This window comes from Trachurus trachurus (genome assembly GCF_905171665.1).
Source record: "Trachurus trachurus genome assembly, chromosome: 3".
Classification (NCBI taxonomy): domain Eukaryota; kingdom Metazoa; phylum Chordata; class Actinopteri; order Carangiformes; family Carangidae; genus Trachurus; species Trachurus trachurus.
In genome coordinates this window covers 2,032,497-2,050,515 of record NC_139893.1, presented here as the reverse complement: position 1 = coordinate 2,050,515, position 18,019 = coordinate 2,032,497, and the positions used below count along the sequence as shown (strand labels likewise).

Genomic DNA, 18,019 nt, shown 5'->3' with positions numbered 1-18,019 from the left:
AGGGGCTGACCCTGAACACACCTGCATGCATCCCATTACTGCCCCCTAGTGGAAGAACCTTTAACAGCTCATAACTCCCTCATGCTTTGTCCGATTCACTCCAAACTTCACACGAGTGATGAGGGGCGGCCCCTGAACGCACCAGACCACATGCGGTGACTGCCCCCTGGTGGATGAACGAAACATTGCATTTTTGGCCTCCTTCCGGGTTTTTTCTCCATTTCTGCTCCGCGCCACGGCCCCGGCGTGCCTCAGGCCCCGCGGTGGCATGGGCGAGCGAGGGCCGTCCATCGCCGCTTGCGGCTTTAATTATTCTTATTATTCCGTCACCTAAATGCCCCAATTTGGCCCCTTTCCCGACTTCGAAAATGCGTGAACTTTTGCCCGGACGTCCGGCCTGATCCGAAATTCGATATATGTGGTGGTCGCACATGTCCGACGCGACATGGCGAAATAGCGCCCCCTACAAATTTTTAAAAGTCCCATAGACAATTTCGCTTACTTTGGCGTAGACCAACAAAATTCGGTACACATATGTATTATACCCAGATATGCAAAAAAGCCTCTTGACCTCATGACCTCAACCCAACAGGAAGTCGGCCATTTTGGTTTTGATTTTTCCCGCCTAAAATTAACTCCTCCCAAAGCGTTCGCCCGATCAAGTTGAAATTAGGTACACCACATCTCCAGACCTAGCTGAGCTTATCTTGTGCTCCGTGAGTCCGTAGGTCAAAGGGCGTGGCTTCCAGCGCTCAATTAACTTTGGCGTGCTCGCCATGTAATACGATTGGCTCTCACGCCCACATACTTGATCGTAGACGCTTCAAACTTGGTGCAAAAATCTATGGAGAGACCCTGAACGATCCGACATATTATTTGCCTACGTCGCTCATAGCGCCCCCCGGTGGTAACAGGAAGTGAACTAAAATTCATTAAAAATACATAGTTCACCCCATCAACTCCATTCCACTTGTAAAACATGCAGAACCAGTTGGTGAAGCTACATTATGAAGACTGTGAAGCTACGAGTAATGGCGTCCCTGTGGGGGCGTGGCTACCATCAATTCCTCGCCATGAAAATACGTTTGGCTTTTTGATGGCTTTAATGAACTCGTATCATCATGAAAATTGATAGGCAGGTCCAGGGTGGAGACCTCTTCCATCTGATAGGGGTGTCGCTCATGTGGCCCCCTAGTGGAAACCGGAAGTGCCATTTTTTGCATCAACATTGTCCGATTTCCACGAAACTTCACATGTGTGATGAGGGGCTGACCCTGAACACACCTGCACGCATCTCATTACTGCCCCCTAGTGGACGAACCTTTAACTGCTCATAACTCCCTCATGCTTTGTCCGATTTCCACGAAACTTCACATGTGTGATGAGGGGCTGACCCTGAACACACCTGCACGCATCCCATTACTGCCCCCTAGTGGACGAACCTTTAACTGCTCATAACTCCCTTATGCTTTGTCCGATTTCCACGAAACTTCACATGTGTGATGAGGGACTGACCCTGAACACACCTGCACGCATCCCATTACTGCCCCCTGGTGGACGAACCTTTAACTGCTCATAACTCCCTCATGCTTTGTCCGATTCACTCCAAACTTCACACGAGTGATGAGGGGCGGCCCCTGAACGCACCAGACCACATGCGGTGACTGCCCCCTGGTGGATGAACGAAACATTGCATTTTTGGCCTCCTTCCGGGTTTTTTCTCCATTTCTGCTCCGCGCCACAGCGTGCCTCAGGCCCCGCGGTGGCATGGGTAGCGAGGGCCGCCATCGCCGCTTGCGGCTTTAATTATTCTTATTATTCCGTCACCTAAATGCCCCAATTTGGCCCCTTTCCCGACTTCGAAAATGCGTGAACTTTTGCCCGGACGTCCGGCCTGATCCGAAATTCGATATATGTGGCGGTCGCACATGTCCGACGCGACATGGCGAAATAGCGCCCCCTACAAATTTTAAAAAGTCCCATAGACAATTTTGCTTACTTTGGCGTAGACCAACAAAATTCGGTACACATATGTACCATACCCAGATATACAAAAAAGCCTCTTAATGTCATGGTGAAATGTCAACAGGAAGTCGGCCATTTTGGTTTTGATTTTTCCCGCCTAAAACTAACTCCTCCCACAGCGTTCGCCCGATCAAGTTGAAATTAGGTACACCACATCTCCAGACCTAGCTGAGCTTATCTTGTGCTCCGTGAGTCCGTAGGTCAAAGGGCGTGGCTTCCAGCGCTCAATTAACTTTGGCGTGCTCGCCATGTAATACGATTGGCTCTCACGCCCACATACTTCATCCAATCAACTTCAAACTTGCTGGACATGATGATGGCTTCGCCCTGAACGTCCCGATATATTAACTTCCCACGTAACTCATAGCGCCCCCCGGTGGTAACAGGAAGTGAACTAAAATTCATTAAAAATACATAGTTGACCCCATCAACTTCATTCCACTTCTAAAACATGCAGAACCAGTTGGTGAAGCTACATTATGAAGACTGTGAAGCTACGAGTAATGGCGTCCCTGTGGGGGCGTGGCTACCATCAATTCCTCGCCATGAAAATACGTTTGGCTTTTTGATGGCTTTAATGAACTCGTATCATCATGAAAATTGATAGGCAGGTCCAGGGTGGAGACCTCTTCCATCTGATAGGGGTGTCGCTCATGTGGCCCCCTAGTGGAAACCGGAAGTGCCATTTTTTGCATCAACATTGTCCGATTTCCACGAAACTTCACATGTGTGATGAGGGGCTGACCCTGAACACACCTGCACGCAACCCATTACTGCCCCCTAGTGGACGAACCTTTAACTGCTCATAACTCCCTCATGCTTTGTCCGATTTCCACGAAACTTCACATGTGTGATGAGGGACTGACCCTGAACACACCTGCACGCATCCCATTACTGCCCCCTGGTGGACGAACCTTTAACTGCTCATAACTCCCTCATGCTTTGTCCGATTCACTCCAAACTTCACACAAGTGATGAGGGGCGGCCCCTGAACGCACCAGACCACATGCGGTGACTGCCCCCTGGTGGATGAACGAAACATTGCATTTTTGGCCTCCTTCCGGGTTTTTTCTCCATTTCTGCTCCGCGCCACGGCCCCGGCGTGCCTCAGGCCCCGCGGTGGCATGGGCGAGCGAGGGCCGTCCATCGCCGCTTGCGGCTTTAATTTCAAGTGAAAATTAGTTTGAAACAAGTGAAAATGATCTAAAAACAAGTTGATTTTTAGGTGATGAGTCTTATTTTAAGTGGAAAGAGATTAGTTTTGACTAGAAATGAGACATTTTGACAAGAAATAAGACAAATATTCTTGGAAAGATTTTGAGTTTTTGCAGTGTAGGACCACGTCTCCAAGGTCTTGGTCTTGTCTCTGCATGTTTTCTCCAGACCAGTCAAGACCACAGCTATTGTCGATTAATCCAACAATAATCGATTATTAAATTAATCATCAACTATTTTGATAATCTAATTATCAGTTTGAGTAGTTTTTTTAAAGAAAAAAAAGTCAAACTCTCTGATTCCGGCTTCTTAAATGTGAATATTTCTGGTTTCTTTGTTCCTTTATGACAATAAACTGAGTTTCTCTTTGGTTTGTGGACAAAACAAGACATTTGAGGACGATGTCGTCTGGTGGTTTGAGAAACACTGATTGATAGTTTTCAACATTTATTAACATTTTATTGAGCAAACAACTAATCAATTAATCGTTTAAATAATCGACAGATTAATCAATATTTAAATGCAGAGACTGCTTGATGAAAAACTGTCCCTGAAGGCAACGTGCATCAGCGGTTTTTCATGAATTTCCCTCTAAAACAACTCTGTGTGGTAACGTTGTGTTATTATCTCATAGCGTGGTGAATGTGCAGGTCACAACTTGTCCACCAGAGCGTTGTGGAGTTGTTGGATTGTGTATTTGATGATGAGTTTGATGAGGGAAACCAAAGAAATCCCATAATGAGCCTCCGTAGCGTAGCTCTGAGCAGCTCACGGCTCTGCTCCGCCGTTCTAAAAATAGCTTGCACCGACAATTAAAGGTAACGAACCTACTGCTATGACTATAGGGATTATGGCAATGGGTTGATTCGACTAAATGTTGAACTATCCCTTTAAAGAAAACTGTTTTTGCAAAGAGCAGATCCACTTTCTTTCTCTTTCTCTTTCTCTATTTCTTCTTTTTTTATGCTTAGGAGAGGGAAAATGTCTTGTGGCTAAAAATACCGCGTTGGCCCAGTTTCCATGAGCTGCAGCGGAGCGACCCGGGAGGATCAGCAGCTCATTCTGGTCTGGGGTTGTCTGAAGAATCTGCATCTCCTTGGTCTCTGTGTTATGTTGTGTTGTGTTGTTTCTGTGTAAAATCAAAGCCTGTTTGTCTTCAGCAGCTCGCAACAACAACAAACTGGAGAAACAAGTCTGAGCAAACAACACGAGCTTCTTCAACCCATTAATAATCTGTTACTTCCACAGCTCCATGAGAATACCAGGGGCTGTCTTTCTTTATCAAGCCTCTTAGAATCACTGCTAACAACACTGCTGAGAGTAAAAACACTATTTGCTGAAAGCTGGGATCCTATGGATTCTTAAAAAGTCTTAAAAGGCATTGAATTCATTAATCTAAAAACAAGGCCTTAATTGGCATTAAAATGTCTTAAATAAATTTTTCAAAAGTCTTAAAAATGTTAACACTTGGTAAGTGGGATTTTATGATTGTAATTAGTCTCAAATCTCAAAATAATTGGTAACATTCCGACATAGAGAAGTTAGTGGCTGCTAAAATCTCTCACCATCACCAGCTCCCGAGTCAGTTTTTTTTTTTTTTTTCGGATTTTTTATGCATTTATTTTGAAAGGACAGCTGTGGAAAACTTGCGCGAGTTTGTAGTTTTCACCAAAGTCCGTACTTTTAATGGAAACACACAGAACTCAAATTTCTTTTAATGCGCATCATTTCCCAGTTATTTGAATCACTTTGGATGGAAACACACGAACGAGCAAACGTGTCCTATTTAGTTTATCATCTCCTCTCCACAACTATACAGCTGTTAAATGATGTATCAATCATTCATGTAGCAGTCTCTTTACCTTGGACCACATAGGAAAGTGGGTAAAATTGTCCTTAACCCTATGTAATATATGTGGTGACGTTTTTTTTTTTTGCATTTGTGAAGTCTGTCTTAAATTTCATTTCAAGTGGCATTAAAAACGTCTTAAAAAGTCTTAAATTTAATTTGGCTTAAGCTGTAGGAACCCTGTGAAAGCTGCAGTTAAAGTTAGTGATCAAGTTATGAAGCGTCTTACTCAAAGTTTTAGCGAAGTGTAGGACTGAATCTTAGAGCTCTTAGAGTTAACACAGTACTATGTTCTGTAAACTGAATTATAGATGGCAAATCCATAGGAATGACCAATCACTGAAAGGAGAATATAGAAATATCTGGTGGTAACCCTTTAATTTACAGGCCGTTAATTACGTGATAATGTCTAGAAGTAGCCAAGAAATAACCGTCAGTTTCATAGTAACGTCATGTTTTTCATAAAGGTAAAAGATTACAACTGCTTTTCATGCTTTCTCCACCAAGTCCTTGCGATCGACCGATATTTCTGGGCTATTTCTAAACATTATGACGCAATTAACGGCCTGTAAATTAAAGTGTTATCAAATATATATTATTTATACTTATATTTATATCATTGTCACTTACATTGCAATATTTTTACACCATAGTCACTTTACCTATCAATAGTTTTATCTCATCACCTTATATCCTTAGTACTTGTTTTGCACATTGCCTGGTTGAAGATTGATTTGTTTTATTGTGTCGATATTTTCTGTCTGTTGTGTTTTTTTGTTTTTTTTTAGCCCTCTACTTTCTTTCTTTTTTTTTCTTTTTTTTTATCAGGGAGAAACATACAAAGTCATTTCAGCGCCATTACACTCATACAGAGCTACTTTCTTTCTTAAAGGGATAGTTCACCCAAAATTCAAATTTCCCTCATTATCTCCTCCCCCTCATGTGGACTAAGGGCTGGGAGAAGTTTCAGAGTCCTCCGTGGCTTCTCTGAGTTACAGGGGGTCTCGGCGTAGCAGTGCATGTCCATATAACGGTTGCAAATGGATACCAACTGTCTTCGTAACAAAAAGACACACCAAAAAACATCCAAACAGCTCCATGCTGCTCGTATGTAATGTCCGTCTTGTATTGAAGCCCTGAAATGCGAAATTGTCCCGAAAAAAATTAAATAAGTCTATATATCAAGCTTGTTTTGTAGCGGAAGCTCCTCTTCCTGGTTCGAAATTTAAATTTTTAGTGAACTATCCCTTTAACTTGGCTGACGTAACAACTAAATTTCCCAGTTTTGGGATGAATAAAGTACGTCTAATCTAATCTAATTTAAATGTTGTTTCATCTGACCCAGTATATCTGGACAAAGTATTAAAGTTTTCAGAATTCCCTCTGCTGCAGACAAAGTGAGTGATAAAGCCTCATTATGGGATGGATAAATGAATGAAATAGTTGATTGTGCAGACTTCTGTTGGAAAAGTTTAATTCGTTTCTTTATAACTCCCAAGCAGAAGTCCAAACAGACTGGTACACAACTGGCCTGCTGGAGAGAATGTGGAGAGGTCCTTGCTGATCATGCCCATATTTTTTGGTCTTGCCCCTCCATTCAGTTTTTTTGGAGAGAAGTGACAAAAATGATTTCAAAGGTTCTATGTTTTAATATCAATGTATTATTCACAACTCTCTATCTTGTGAATATGCCAGATGGGTTGAGTAAAGCTGATCGGTACCTACTTAGGGTCTTGCTGGCTGCAAGTAAAAAGGCCATCACAAAATGTTCAGGGTTCCTACAGCTTAAGCCAAGTTAAATTTAAGACTTTTTTAAAGCCACTTGAAATGAAATTTAAGACCGACTTCATAATAAACACAAATGCAGAAAAAAGAAAAAAAAAACACCACATCAATTACATAGGGTTAGGGACAATTTGACCCACTTTCCTCTGTGATCCAAGGTAAAGTGACTGCTACATGAACATTGGATTGTGTCTCTTTCCAGCTGCAAAATAAATGCAGAAAAAGCACTGAAAAAAAAACACTGACTCGGGAGCTGGTGGTGGTGAGAAACTTAGCATTGACGGGCGCCACTAACTTCTCTATCTATCTAATTACAACCATAAAATACCACTTACCATGTGTTAACATTTTTAAGACGTTTGAAAAATTGATTTAAGACATTTTAATGCCAATTAAGGCCTTGTTTTTAGATTAATGAATTTAATGCCTTTTAAGACTTTTTAAGGATCCGTAACAGTATGCACGTACTGGATATGATATACTTTGTCTTTTGGATTTATTGATCACCCCCGGACCTTGAATATGGGTAATCGTTCAATGTTTTGTATTTGTCTTTTGTTTTGTACTAAAAGATAAAAATGATCTATAAATAAAGAGTTAAAAAATAAAAAATAAATAGTTGATTGTGCAGTCAGATAGTAGCTGTGTGACCTGGTGGGGGTGAGGATGTGCCTCATGCACCAGGAGCGGCCGTTGGCCCCGAGGTACGAGCTCCTCTCCGTGTCCTCGTACGCGACTCCGATCCGGAACTCCGTCCCGTCGTCCACCTCCACCTCCCAGTAGTGACGAGCTCGGACCGGGATCAGACCCCCCAGGACGGCCACACACCTGCACACACACACACACACACACACACACTTATTTTACACATTAACACTCATTAAGAGGAAGCTGTAGAAGCTGTAGAGGTTGTGTGTGGTCGGCGTGCTGTGTGGACCTGCTGAAGGTGCGGTCGTCGAAGGCCATGGCGCTGATGGGAAGCTCCTCGTCTCCGTAGAAGATGGTGAATCCGTCCTCGGACACGGACAGACAGGGATGAGCCGTGTCCTCCAGCAGGTGGAAGAACGTTCCTGCACAGGTGAGACGACAACTAGTATCACTGCACTGCAAAAACTCAAATATCTTACCAAGAATATCTGTCTTATTTCTAGTCAAAACAAATCTCCTTCTACTTAAAATAAGACTCATCACATTAAAAGTAGCTTGTTTTTAGACACTTTTTACTTCTTTCAAGCAGATTTTCACTGGAAATAAGTAGAAAAATCTGATAGTGGAGCAAGTTTTTATTTTTTATTACAAGCACAAAAAACTTGCTTTCACTGGCAGATTTTTCTACTTATTTCAAGTGAAAATTAGTTTGAAACAAGTGAAAATGATCTAAAAACAAGTTGATTTTTAGGTGATGAGTCTTATTTTAAGTGGAAAGAGATTAGTTTTGACTAGAAATGAGACATTTTGACAAGAAATAAGACAAATATTCTTGGAAAGATTTTGAGGTTTTACAGTGTAGGCTGTTTCCATCCCTCAAAGCCACAGACAGCGTCAGATGGCGACTCAAACATGCACCCAGAAGTTTATTTACTTCAAGCAAGTCAAGAGTTGATATTCCTGTGTTTATGACACAAACGGGAGCTTCCCACTGCACCTGAACACACCGAGCATCAACCTAGTTTTGACTAGAAATGAGACATTTTGACAAGAAATAAGACAAATATTCTTGGAAAGATTTTGAGTTTTTGCAGTGTGCACTAATACCTGACTATTTTTTTGATTTCATGCAACTCCACGGCACAGTTATTAATATTACAGAGCTTTAGTTTCTTTTTTTCTCTCTTCATAATATTCTTATTCAGTTCTGTAAAACATACAGATGTTTGTTTTTCTGGAGAAATAATTTTTAACCTCCTCAGGACTCGGATGTATTTATACATATTTATTTACAGGGTTCCTATGCAAGTATCCACAAGTTTCCGAACGTCATCTATGGTCAAAACCGGAAGCCAATTTTGCATTTCCGGTGGAATTGTACGTTTACGTTTCCATGGTTTTCAGTCATTGTCATAGTTGCGGTAAACGCATGGATCTATTAACGCTGGCTTTTAACACGGATGTCAGTTTGTGTGATATCCACTGTTAAAAGCTGCTGTGATGATCCATGCGTTTTACACATTTTCATTGAAAAAAACAAAACAATCCATGCATTTACAGCGACTACAGAAACCATGGAAACGTAAACTTAAAATTCCAAAAAAATCACAAAAAAGGTGGATAGAAAGTATGGAATTTGATTTTACACTGCAAAAACTCAAAATCTTACCAAGAATATTTGTCTTATTTTTAGTCAAAACAAATCTCATTCTACTTAAAATAAGACTCATCACATAAAAAGCAGCTTGTTTCTAGACACTTTTTACTTCTCTCAAGTCTATTTTTACTTGAAATAAGTAGACAAATCTGATAGTGGAGCAAGTTTTTCTTTTTTATTACGAGCACAAAAAACTACTTGCTTTCACTGGCAGATTTTTCTACTTATTTCAAGTGAAAATTTGTTTGAAACAAGTGAAAATGATCTAAAAACAAGTTAATTTTAAGGTGATGAGTCTTATTTTAAGTGAAAGAGTTTAGTTTTGACTAGAAATGAGACATTTTGACAAGAAATAAGACAAATATTCTTGGAAAGATTTTGAGTTTTTGCAGTGTATACATTTCCAGGTCTGGAAAAGTATGGAAAATGTAAACTATTGTATGGAAATATATTTATCTTAAAGCAGATATCAGTGGAATGTTTTTGTTAATATAAGTCCTAAATAGTCCTATTTTCCGTCAGCAATCACTTACATGAAGTATTTCAGCCTAAACACGAGTCTCTCCGTCACTCTGCTCTGCTGTAACCCGAGGAGAAAATTTTCCTTGTGGGATACAAGTGTTATCCAATGAGGAGAGAGAACGGCATGAAGGGCTGTGTGTGCAGCCAAGGGATGCGCGTGAATGTGGTGACGTAGCACGAGGACCAATTGATGCCTGACAAGGGCGGGGGCTGCTAACTCATGGTGCGTTCAAAGAAACTCGTACTTTGTGTTTTTCCTTCCTGTGAAGTCATACCAGTTCGATCTGGTACGAGTTCACGGGTCGGAAGTTACGAGTGGCCGTTATAGGGAACTTTCACAGACAACAGGATGGTAAAAACACGAGCTACGGGTTACCTGGAACGCTACCAAGTCGTAGTTGTGACTTGAAGCTGTAACTTACGGTTTCAAAAGCCTGCCTTGAACGCAGCATTAGCCGAAACGGCCGTGAAGCTGATATCTGCTTTAATACTTATCTGGGTTTGGTCTTATGTGAAGTTATTTGGGTTCATTATTTTGTATGCGCTATTGTCTCCAGGATATTATTTGGTGACATAATGGCGTACAAATATGAATACAAATGCGAATAATGACAAAAAACATTGCATAATTTATTTACATATACAGTAAATACACATCTATTTACTCAAATGTCACAAATTATTAGATTTTTTTTTTTACAGAGAAGTCTGGAAAAAGTAGGGAATTTCAAATGTGTAGGAACCCTGAATTTATCCTGTGACAGTTCAAGTTCACATTGTTTTATTGAAATTATTTTATTTTGTTAAAATACCTTTTATTGTAAGTTTTTTGTGTATCTGATTGCAGAACTTTTGCTTTTAAAGAGATATTATACCTGTAAACCTTTAAAACTACGGTCACTTCAGTAGAGGAGATGAACTAACTCACCTGTTGTGGAGACGGTGATGACATCACTCCTGTCGCTGGGCCCGCCGATGTTGACCGCCCTGACGGAGATGAGGTAGCGGCGTCCGGTCTGCAGCTGGACCAGACACTGACAGGTCGGCACGGCAACGATGGACCTGAGGGAAACACGGACAGGAAATAATGACCCTGATGAGAAGGTTTTATGATCGGCCTCTGAAGCACGAAATGGACAAATGAGGTTGTTAGGCAAAGCAAGGCATCTTTATTTATATAGCGCATTTCATACCAAGGCAACTCAATGTGCTTTACATAAAGACAAAACTTACAGCATAAAACAGCATAAAAACAAAAGGTTAAAGGAATAGTTCACCAAAAAATGAAATTCAGTCATTATTGACTCCCCCTCATCATGCTGATGAATACTCTGGAGTAGTTTTTTATTCCTCAAAGTGCATCTGGAGACCACGGACCCCCATTGGACAAAATTTTGAAGCAATCACCAGAAATATTTGTTCTGAGACTGAAGAACATTTTACTTTTTTAGTCAATGTATTGTACATTCAAATTAGGGCCAGTGGCGTGAATTTGTGGAAATATTCTAGGGAAATTAATATGATACAATTTCTCCAAAAACATTAAAAAAAAAAAAAAAAGTGGTAAAATTTCTCAAAATAAAAAAAAAAGTTTAAAAATTCTAGAAAAAAATTAGTAAAATTTCTCAAAAACAATTCTAGAAAAAAGGTGGTAAAATTCTTCAAAAAAAAGTTCAAAGTACATCTGGAGACCCGGGAGGCCGGTTTGTAGTCCAACGAAAACTTTATATGAGAGTAATAATAGGGACCGACACAAAAACGTCCATAAAACTACACAACAACCATTTAATATTCCTCCACACTGCTCGTCCACTGCAATCCAAGTGTCCTGAAGGGAGATAGTCCAGAGTTCACTGGAAACTACCTCATTTAGGCAAGTCCGGTCACGTGAACGTGAGAGCGCGTCCCAGGCAAATTCAATCCAGGACTGTTGAGGCTGTAAAAATGTCCTAAATGAGGTAGTTTCCAGTAAACTTGGATTGCAGTGGACGAGCAGTGTGGAGGAATATTAAATGGTTGTTGTGTCGTTTTATGGACGTTTTTGTGTTAGGCGCTATTACTCTCATATAAAAACGAGCTCTGAGTTGTAAAAAACGAATTGAACGGCGTCGAACTCGGAAATTACAGGTGGGAAACTCGGGTATCATATCAGAGCTCCGACTTTCCGACTTGACGTCACGACAACATCAAAACATGGCGGCCCTCGTCTTAAACGGATAGAATTTAGACATTTTAAGTTATTTGTTGAGGTTTGAATGCATATTTTTGTGTATTATTGCAGTAGCCTATATGAAATACGTTTATATTTAGCTGTGATTGTTGTATGGTGTGAAATTGTGTTCCTCGTATGTAACGGGAATAAGGTTTAACTGTTATCAAGGCTGTAACATTATATGTGCACTCATCTGCAGCGTCTCCTCTCCTCCAAAATAAACATCATTTACTGCTGCATTGATTTTTCGTATTCAGCGATGAGCAACAATAATACGCCAAACTTCCTTCAGGTATCCATGTTTTTTTGCAGCATGAACGCAATGATGTCGGAAGTCGGAAATTTCTGAGTTGGGAATCCCGATCTCCGAGTTCTTATGAACGCAGCAAAAGTTTTGGTTGGACTAGGAACTGGCCTCCCGTGTCTCCAGATGCACTTTGAGGAATAAAAAACTACTCCGGAGTATTCATCATCAGCATGAGGGGGAGTCACTAATGACTGAATTTCATTTTTAACAAATTAACTTTGTTAATGTATTTGTAATTGTATTTCTAGCTCACAGGAATCTAAACTTTCCATGGTGCAGACATGACCCAGATTATTTGAATAAAAAGTCCAGATAGATGAGAAATGAGAAATAAAAGACGACCCCTGTGTGAGGACAGAGTTGTAGCTGAGGCTCACACTCACAGTGCTGCAGGAGCCGAGGCTAAGAATAGATTTTCTAGGACAGAGTGTGTCTTGATTCAGCAGCTCTATAACCATGGGACCTCAAAACATCCCAGGCAAAGCACTAACGCAGCCTTTTGTTTATGGATTTCTGAAGCCAAAGCTTTATTAAAAGGACGGGTCAGAGGAGACTAATATGATGCAGCAGAGCAGCTTTCAGACTCTGCACATCCAGCAACTCATCCAGGTCCAACTTGGTTATTTTAACTTTATATCTGTGTGCGTGCGTGCGTGCGTGCGTGCATGCGTGCGTGCGTGCGTGTGTGTGTGTGTGGAAGGAAGAAGAAGGAAGGATGGAGGGAAAGATGGGAGGGAGAAAAGAAAGAAAGAAAGAAAGAAAGAAAGAAAGAAAGAAAGGGAACAGACTGGGCCAAGGAAGGATGGGGGGAAAGAAGGGAGGGAGGGAAGAAAGAAAGAAAGAAAGAAAGAAAGAAAGAAAGAAAGAAAGAAAGAAAGAAAGAAAGAAAGAAAGAAAGGGAACAGATTGGGTCAAGGAAGGAAGAAGGAAGGAAGGGAAATGATGATGGGAAGAAGGGAGAAAGGAGGGAAAGAAGGATGGAGGAAGGGAGGAACAAAGAAAGGAAAGGAGTGGAGGGAGAAAGGAGGGAAAGAAGGATGGAGGAAGGGAGGAACAAAGAAAGGAAAGGAGTGGAGAAAGGAGAGACAGAAGGAAGGAGGAAAGAAGGACCACTCGAAACAGATTGGACCCCGGAGGACGACAGGAGGAGTGTTAATGTGGTAAATAAGTGTGTGTGTGTAAACAAGAAGCACAAACTAGAAAATTTCCTCTGGGGAAATTTTGAATGGGCCACGGGAGCTACGGCCGGTTGTGCCATCTCTGTCAACATGGGAATCAAACCCACGATCTTAAGGTCAAGACAGAGCTGATCAGACACATGATCATCTTTCTATAAGCACTGATATGGAGGAGCTGTAACCACATTAGGTTACCTGTGTGTGTGTTTCTAAACATGTTAACGAGCTCCAGGTGGATTGTTTATAAAGTTAACAAGCTCTGGCCTGAGGATCACAGAGGTTACCATGGCGACAGGGGCCCCCCCAGGCTGAGACAGACAGAAACGTGGAGAAAAAGAGTGATTTTCTGCCTCTGCACTGGTCTCACATTTGGCCTTACTGTGACAAAACGGTAACTCCTATCAGAACAAAACACAGACCATCATCGCTGTAAGGACTTCCTGAACGATTTGGTGCGATTTTGTGTTTCTACAGTAAATATTTTGGAGACGCTGGCGATTTTAAAACATCGGTCCGTTCTGCTTCTCTCAGAAAATCTTTGTATTGGAGTCGATGAGGAGCAGAGACAGACGTGGCCGCACTTAGAGGCTGATAATTCAAATTCTGTAAGTCTCTCTGATATTTTGAGCACATTGTGAGAGAGATAACAAGTTTGTCTACAAATTTGGGAAAAATCATGTGTGCAGAGCGTAAATTGTGGCCGTTTGGAGTTTGGAAAGAGAAAAAATCTGGAGTTTTTCTGGCATCTCATGTGTGTGTGTGTGTGTGAACCTGTGGACTGCAGTGAGTGTGAACACAGGTCTTACTCGGTGACGTGGCTCTCTGTGCCGTCGGTCCTCAGCTCGCTCAGCTCCACCGTGTACGAGTCCACAGGGTTGGTGTTTCCTGACTCCCAGCGGATCAGAGCGGCGTCGGGGCAGCTGCTGCTCTCCCTCTGCCGGACCAGCGGAGGTGACGGCACTGACAGCAGAGAGGAGATGAGACTTCATTCATGTGCTGGAGTGTTTTACACATTTTACACAGAGAGAGAGAACAGATCAGAGAACAGGAGAATTATTTCTGCTGTCAGGTTCAGTGTTCATAAGTCCCAGTCCTCATAATAACCATGTGTCTTGATATTTACATTATTCCTCCTCAGCTACAAAGAAAAGATGATTTGATCTAAAATCTAAACCGTATTTAATGTAAGGCTGCAACTAACGATTATTTTCATTATCGATTAAACGATTAATCGCTAAATTGTTTGGTCAATAAAATGTAAAAAAATTGTTGAAAACTATCAATCAGTGTTTCTCAAACCACCAGACGACATCGTCCTCTAATGTCTTGTTTTGTCCACAAACCAAAGAGAGACTCAGTTTATTGTCATAAAGGAACAAAGAAACCAGAAATATTCATATTTAAGAAGCTGGCATCAGAGAATCTGGACTTTTTTTCTTAAAAAAAACGACTCAAACTGATTATTAGATTATCAGAATAGTTGATGATTAATTTAATAATCAAATATTGTTCGATTAATCGATTAATTGTTTGTATTGAACAGAAGAACACAGCACAGAACCTGCTGAAGTCTCCTCCCACTGTTCACACTGGTGACACCAAGTTGTTACCATGGTTACACAAGCACACTGTAAAAACTAAAAATCTTTCCAAGAATATTTGTCTTGTTTCTTGTCAAAATGTCTAATGTCTAGTCTAAACTAATCTCTTTCCACTTAAAATAAGACTCGTCACCTAAAAATTAACTTGTTTTTAGATGATTTTCATTTATTTCAAACAAATTTTCACTTGCAATAAGTAGAAAAATCTGCCAGTGAAAGTAAGTTTTTTGTGCTTGTAATAAGAAATAAAAACTTGCTCCACTATCAGATTTTTCTACTTATTTCAAGTGAAAATCTGCTTGAAAGAAGTAAAAAGTGTCTAAAAACAAGCTGCTTTTTAATGTGATGAGTCTTATTTTAAGTAGAATGAGATTTGTTTTGACTAGAAATTACATTTTTAACTAGAAATAACAAATATTCTTGGTCAGATTTTGAGTTTTTGCAGTGTAGATAGGCCTACTTTAGTACAACTGTTTAAATTATCTGGAACTTATTGAATCACATCACAGTCAGAAACCAGAGTGAGACGAGACACAGAAACATTTGTGGTTAACGGAGAAGAAATCCAGAAACCGAGACAAGACCAAAAGACCTTGAACTAGATGAGCGGCGGTTGTTGTTGTGTGTAGTGTAGTGTAATCTGATTACCCGTCATGTACAAGGCCTTCTCGCTGGCCGGGCTGATGCCGGTGGTGTTGGTGGCCGTCACCCAGAGCTCGTACTGAGCGTTGGGCAGCAGATCTGTCACGGTGCAGTGGGTCTCCTTCACTTTCACCGTACTGACTGGAAAACAAGCAACAACAGGTCAGACACCATCAGAGACACCACACAGCAGCAGTAGAGGGCAAAGGGGTCATTTATAGCAGGGTGTCCGCGGGGTCTTGAAAAGTATTAAAAGGTGATAAATCAATTTTGGGAAAATTAAGACCCTTAAAAAGTATTAAAAAGTCTTTTCACGACTTTATAAAGTCTTAATTTTTGAAGGTATTTTTTCTGAATTAGCTGTCCAAGAGTTTGAGTCCTAAAAAACATTGTGAAAGTGTGTGAATTTATTCATTTTATTAAAAAACAAAGATGAACCGGTATATATAAAAAGAAAAGAAGATTGTTGTTTTGGTTTTTTGAGAGTGGAGCAATGTGTTTTTTGTGTTTTTTATATTAAACTTTGCCTTTTATTTATTATCCCAGCCTATTTTGAATACTGGTGTATCATAGTGGTCTATAGTCTTTATCACAAACTAGAACTGTTAAGTTAAAAGTGTCACTGATGTAAATGGTTACAGCTTGAAGTGGCGGTGATTTAGATATCTAAAGGTTAAAAATTTTACCCTATTCATGTGAAAAAAAAATTGTATATGCGTATAAATGGGATATGTTTGGGTGTTTTTCTAAACTTTCCCCTAATGGGATTCTTTGGGGCTTTTTTTCCCTCAATCAGGACATGTTGAGGATACAAAATCAGTTGAGTTTGCTTCTGTTGCAATTTGTTTAACGTTGACCCCTTTTTTGGCCTAAAATTACTGGACTATTAGGTCTGTGTGTGTGTGTGTGTGTGTGTGTGTGTGTGTGTGTGTGTGTGTGTGTGTGTGTGTGTGTGTGTGTGTGTGTGTGTGTGTGTGTGTGTGTGTGTGTGTGTGTGTGTGTGTTACCCTGCGGTGCACAGCTGCTGTCTGCAGGTGTGTCCTCCAGCACCGGTCTGTAGTAGAGCTCGTAGGACTCGACCGTGTCGTCGGAGAACAGGCTCCAGCGGACACGCAGCGACGTCTGGGAGGCAGAGTTGGGCATCTGGGGGTTGATGACCGGGGCAGACGGGGCTGTTGGTTGGTGTTGTGTGTCGGAGAAAAACAACATTGTTAAACGTCAATAAGAATTTTGTTCTTAATTTGCTTGCCTGGGTAAATAAAGGTTAAATAAAATAAAAAAATAAGTGATGAAAGAAAGAAATAAAGAAATTCCCATTGAAAAGGAATGGGATTTTTGGACATATTCAAACATCCACTACTCCGGCATACTTTCACCTAGAGACTCCGTTTAAACTTTAAAATGTAGACACAAGTCTTGTCTATTGATTTGATTTTCCACGTTTCGATAGGTATTATAGTTTTTGATCAATCACAGTTCAATGACCATGATCATTTTAGGAGAAATTATGAGATTATAATGGGTGTGTATTGCGCGGAATGTTCGGACCAGAGTGGGTGACATCATCAGCTAGAGTGGGAGAAGTTGTCTGAAATTATCTGAAACTTTTCTCTTTCCACGCTGCTCACGGCCTTAATTTACACTCTACACACATAATTTTTTCCACATTTATAAACAAACTTGTCCTCTCTCTAACAATGTGCTCAACAAAGCAGAGAGACTTACAGAATGTAAACTGTGAGCCTCTCAGTGTGGTCTGGTCCCTCCCTGCTCCTCATTGACTCTAATACAAAGATTTTCTGAGAGAAGCAGAAGGGACTCCTGTTTATAACTCGCAAGTGTTTCCAAAATATTTACTCTAGAAACATCAAAATCATATCAAAGTGTTCAGGAAGTCCTTACGACGACCACGGTCTGCTGCTTTTTCTGATAGGGGTTACCGTTTTGTCAGAATAAGCCCAAATTGACTTTTTAAGACCATTATAGATTTTATAGATGAAATTTAAGACCTATCATGACAAATAAAAAACATACAAAAGAAATGCAGAGTTGATTGAATTGAATTGATTGCAATATATAAGTTGCGTGTTAGGCTTGTTTGTAGTTGAAAATACATGCAATAGAGCACAATGAAGTGTCACAGGAGCATTTTATTGAGCATTGCCTGTAGCGAGGGCTCTACCATAACATTTTTCCCAAGGAGCACGCCTAAAGTGAACTATTTGGTGAATATGTTTATGTAACATTTATTTAATTCACTGGCAACCAACAGGCAGACGGCTTTAAGCCTTGAATAATGTAAAGGGTCAAACGTGACCCAGAATAGACAAATATGGAAATACTTCAACTTCTTTAACCAACAGACACGAGCCACAACC

At 40.6% G+C, this 18,019-nt stretch overlaps 1 protein-coding gene and 1 long non-coding RNA gene across 2 annotated transcripts in view; both read right to left on the bottom strand.

Moving 5' to 3' along the window:
* LOC311005308 overlaps positions 1-18,019 on the bottom strand; it is a 457,476-nt gene that overhangs the window by 276,264 nt on the left and 163,193 nt on the right. The gene's annotated exons all lie outside the window — the stretch shown is intronic.
* Positions 1-18,019, bottom strand: part of fsd2 (fibronectin type III and SPRY domain containing 2) — a 29,628-nt gene that overhangs the window by 2,262 nt on the left and 9,347 nt on the right. The window contains exons 7-12 of the mRNA XM_083996904.1: positions 16,649-16,813; positions 15,648-15,782; positions 14,205-14,358; positions 10,630-10,763; positions 7,812-7,944; positions 7,526-7,702 (exon numbers count right to left, since the gene is read on the bottom strand). Coding sequence (XP_083853030.1) covers positions 7,526-7,702; positions 7,812-7,944; positions 10,630-10,763; positions 14,205-14,358; positions 15,648-15,782; positions 16,649-16,813 — 898 coding nt within the window. The remainder of the gene's footprint in view (positions 1-7,525; positions 7,703-7,811; positions 7,945-10,629; positions 10,764-14,204; positions 14,359-15,647; positions 15,783-16,648; positions 16,814-18,019) is intronic.